Source organism: Pinus tabuliformis, chromosome 5_2, assembly GCF_031772625.1.
Source record: "Pinus tabuliformis cultivar Carrire ecotype Pingquan chromosome 5_2, CPIR1, whole genome shotgun sequence".
NCBI classification, from domain to species: Eukaryota; Viridiplantae; Streptophyta; class Pinopsida; order Pinales; family Pinaceae; genus Pinus; species Pinus tabuliformis.
The window spans coordinates 854287589-854291239 of NC_142306.1; the positions used below are offsets into that span (position 1 = coordinate 854287589).

Sequence of the window (3651 nt, forward strand, 5' to 3'; positions counted from 1 at the left end):
TGGTATTTGGCCCATAGGATTCACTTAAATAAAACCTCTTTCTTGAGCCTTCATAAATAGAACGAGGGTTATGGACTAAATATAAAAAGAGGTTTTATTTATTTACCATACGTCTAGTTTATTTATATTTTTATTTATTTACCATACCTTTTGAGTAAGTATAAAAAGACGTTTTATTTATTTACCATACCTCCACTTTACTTATATTTTTATTTGTTTACACCCTTGCATGTATATAAGGTGACTTATGGAGTAAATATAAAAAATGTTTTATTTATTTACCATACTTCTCATTTATTTATATTTTTATTAATTTACCATACCTCTTTTATAAATATGGTGTTTGGCCCATAGGATTCACTTAAATAAAACCTCTTCTTGAAAATGGGCGAATGGAAGGTTGTATCTCCTAATTTCAAGGGCTAAATTTACCTTTTTTACCCTCTCCCTTAAAATAAGGTGGGCTATTTGAGGTGATTTGTAAAAATATACTATGATACAAAATATTCGCCCACTAAAAATTTACAACCCCCTAATTTTGCCAAAGGGCGAAAATTCGCCCCTAAATTTTTCTCTGGTTTGATCTGTATGGAAATAGACACAATTTGTATTGTCCAAACATCTTCATTCTAATGTTTTGAATACACAACAGCTTTAAAGTGAACAAAAATCAAAGCACTCTAGGTTGCTTAGTATGCCTAGCATAGTAGTTTTCTTTGTTTACATGTATTTCCATGATTTGGCAGACATTTATGTTGCACTGGTTGTGAGTTGTTAATGGTTTCGGATGTGGATTAGGATTAAATAACTCTTCGAGGAAATGTAATGGTATGTTGGATTTCATTTGAAATATTTGTTTGGTGAGGCTTAGTTCGAGTCAGAAGATTCAAGCGATTGCCAGAGGCTTTAATTCGACATTTACCTAGACACTGAATCCTTTTAAACCGCGTGATTGAATGGAAGTCGCTCGGCTTAAAGAATGGCCGTTGGAAAGATTGGCCGGCTGAGGTTGATCATGTGGAGTATAATGCGATCCCAAGCGCTTTGAATGCAGAATTTTTTTCCAAAGCTTAACTAATTTGCATCCCAGTTTCAAACCCTTGGCATTTCCATCTATGTCCATGACCGGTATGGCTTTGTGCGATCTGGGAGAAAAACGGTAAAATTGAAAGAAATATTTACTGTAGGGTTAAAGAAAGTTATGGCTCTATCCAATCTGGGAGAAAAACGGTAAAATTGAAAGAAATCTTTACAGTAGGGTTAAAGAAAGTTCAGGAACATGTTGTAGTAGAAGAAAGAAAAAAAGAGCTAGCGATAATTATTAATATAAATATTATTTTTATAAAAATATTTTTAAAATGAGTTCATTTTATACTTTTTTTCCTTCCATTTAAAAACGACTATTTAAAAACAAATTCTTTAATCATCCATCTTTCAAAAACCTAAAATGAAGAAGACTTGGGCGTCATGGTGTCATCCCTAAGAATTAATCAATTCCTTATAATACAGATGAATTGGAAAAATATTTCTATACATTTGCCCTTCCGTTCGGAAGAAGAATTGGATGACTGCCCATTCCGGCTCTAACAACTATAACCGACGTTTTAGCCCGGAGTATGTCTTCTAATGGTCTTGTGCTCTGATCTTGAACAAGACTATGTAAGCCGGAAAGCTACTCCAGACGCCGGAAAAGTACTCCAGACACGATTTCTTCAGGTGAAGAAAAACCTATTGCTGGTAAGTCGAAGCACTATAAGCAAGGCGGTTCATTGCCCCTTCCCTCTCAATAAGCCAGCGGAGATACTCAAAATCAGAAACCTGGCAAGGAATCGTGAGGATGCCCTTGTTGCAGAAGCCATAGACGGGCTCGGCTTCTTCCAACAAATGGAGAAAGAGTGGATGGTTGAAATACAAGATGGGGATCACAAACCGCGTCTGCTCTTCTTGCTCGTCCCCAACATAAACAGCCACCGAGCCCTTGGGAACGTCCTTGGGAAGATATTGAGTTTTCTTTTCTTGAGCCCCCTTCACAAAGCTAGATTTCCGCCAAGATAAATGGCGGCCGATATGCCATTTAGTTCGAGTCAGAAGATTCAAGCGATTGCCAGAGGCTTTAATTCGACATTTACCCAGACACTGAATCCTTTTAAACCGCGTGATTGATGGAAGGGAAGTCGCCCGGCTTAAAGAATGGCCGTTGGAAAGATTGGCCGGCTGAGGTTGATCATGTGGAGTATAATGCGATCCCAAGCGCTTTGAATGCAGAATTTTTTTCCAAAGCTTAACTAATTTGCATCCCAGTTTCAAACCCTTGGCATTTCCATCCATGTCCATGGCCGATATGGCTTTGTCCGATCTGGGAGAAAAACGGTAAAATTGAAAGAAATATTTACAGTAGGGTTAAAGAAAGTTATGGCTCTGTCCGATCTGGGAGAAAAACGGTAAAATTGAAAGAAATCTTTACAGTAGGGTTAAAGAAAGTTCAGGAACATGCTGTAGTAGAAGAAAGCAGAAAAGAGCCAGCGATTCACAACTGACATTGCTAGCCTGAACAAAGTCAGGCCGAAGTTGGAAATAGACAGAGGGACGTTATACATAGGTTTTTAAGCCTGTTCATGGACTGATTCATGAACCGTTTCAGTTTCATGAACCATTTTAGTTTTGGATCAATGATCAAATCTAGTTCAATCATCTAACACCACAAATCCACTGTGAACAATAGGACACGGTGACGGCTGGGGAAATTCATTCCAAAGGGAAACGCCTTACGGCGTAATTATCAACAACGAAGACCTTTTATCAAGAACTTTGCATTATATTATGAAAATGATTATAATCAATGCCTTTTAGCAAGTCTATTTGATAGATGGAAAGTTACAAAAATATATTTTTTCACGAAAAAATCCCTCTACCTTTATACTACAATCGAGGGAGATAAAATATTAAATTATTTTAACAAAGAATGATCTTAAGAATCTAAATATTCTCAGGATGCTCGTTTTTAGTTACAAATAGACTTCATATTGCCCAAATAAGAAAATAAAGGGCTTTGTCCCTAATAAATTTTCTTAAATAAGAGTCAATCTCGCATGATCTACCATGAGATAAAATACTAAATTATTTTAACAAAGTATGATCTTAGGAATCTAAATATTCTCAGGATGCTCGTTTTTAGTTACAAATAGACTTCATATTGCCCAAATAAGAAAATAAAGGGCTTTGTCCCTAATAAATTTTCTTAAATAAGAGTCAACCTCGCATGATCTACCATGGTTAATTGGAAACAACATCATACTATCTTGATTTTACCATGGACAGTCTGGAAACTACATCAAGTATCGACTGCCCCTGATTTGTTGCAAAATCCCTGTTCATAATGAAGATTCAACCATGAATTATTAATGCTTTTATAATCAAAATAACACATCTAGAAGACAAAAATAATAAAATTAAACTAGTTCCTTCTAAGTCCTATATTATGCCAATTAATATATCATAAATATGAGAAAAGACAAGAAAACAACATTAAAACTAAAGAATAGGATAAGGAAATCATGACAATTGTGAGGCCCAACATCACCCCCCAACTGACATTTTTTCATGTCCTCATGCAAATAAATAATTAACATGTAGGGAAGTTAAGGAGTAGGC

General features: G+C 35.7%; 1 protein-coding gene across 1 annotated transcript; it reads right to left on the minus strand.

Moving 5' to 3' along the window:
• Positions 1–1552: 1552 nt before the first annotated feature.
• LOC149161997 (auxin-responsive protein SAUR36-like) lies at positions 1553–2515 on the minus strand. The gene has a single exon (XM_089435611.1). The coding sequence runs from the start codon at positions 2332–2334 to the stop codon at positions 1729–1731; it is 606 nt and encodes a 201-aa protein (XP_089291737.1). The 5' UTR covers positions 2335–2515; the 3' UTR covers positions 1553–1728.
• Between the last annotated feature and the right edge of the window lie 1136 nt (positions 2516–3651).

Bases quoted from the DNA above. Each gene is read 5' to 3' on its own strand.
- LOC149161997 (XM_089435611.1), bottom strand. From the start codon at position 2,334: ATGGACATGGATGGAAATGCCAAGGGTTTGAAACTGGGATGCAAATTA.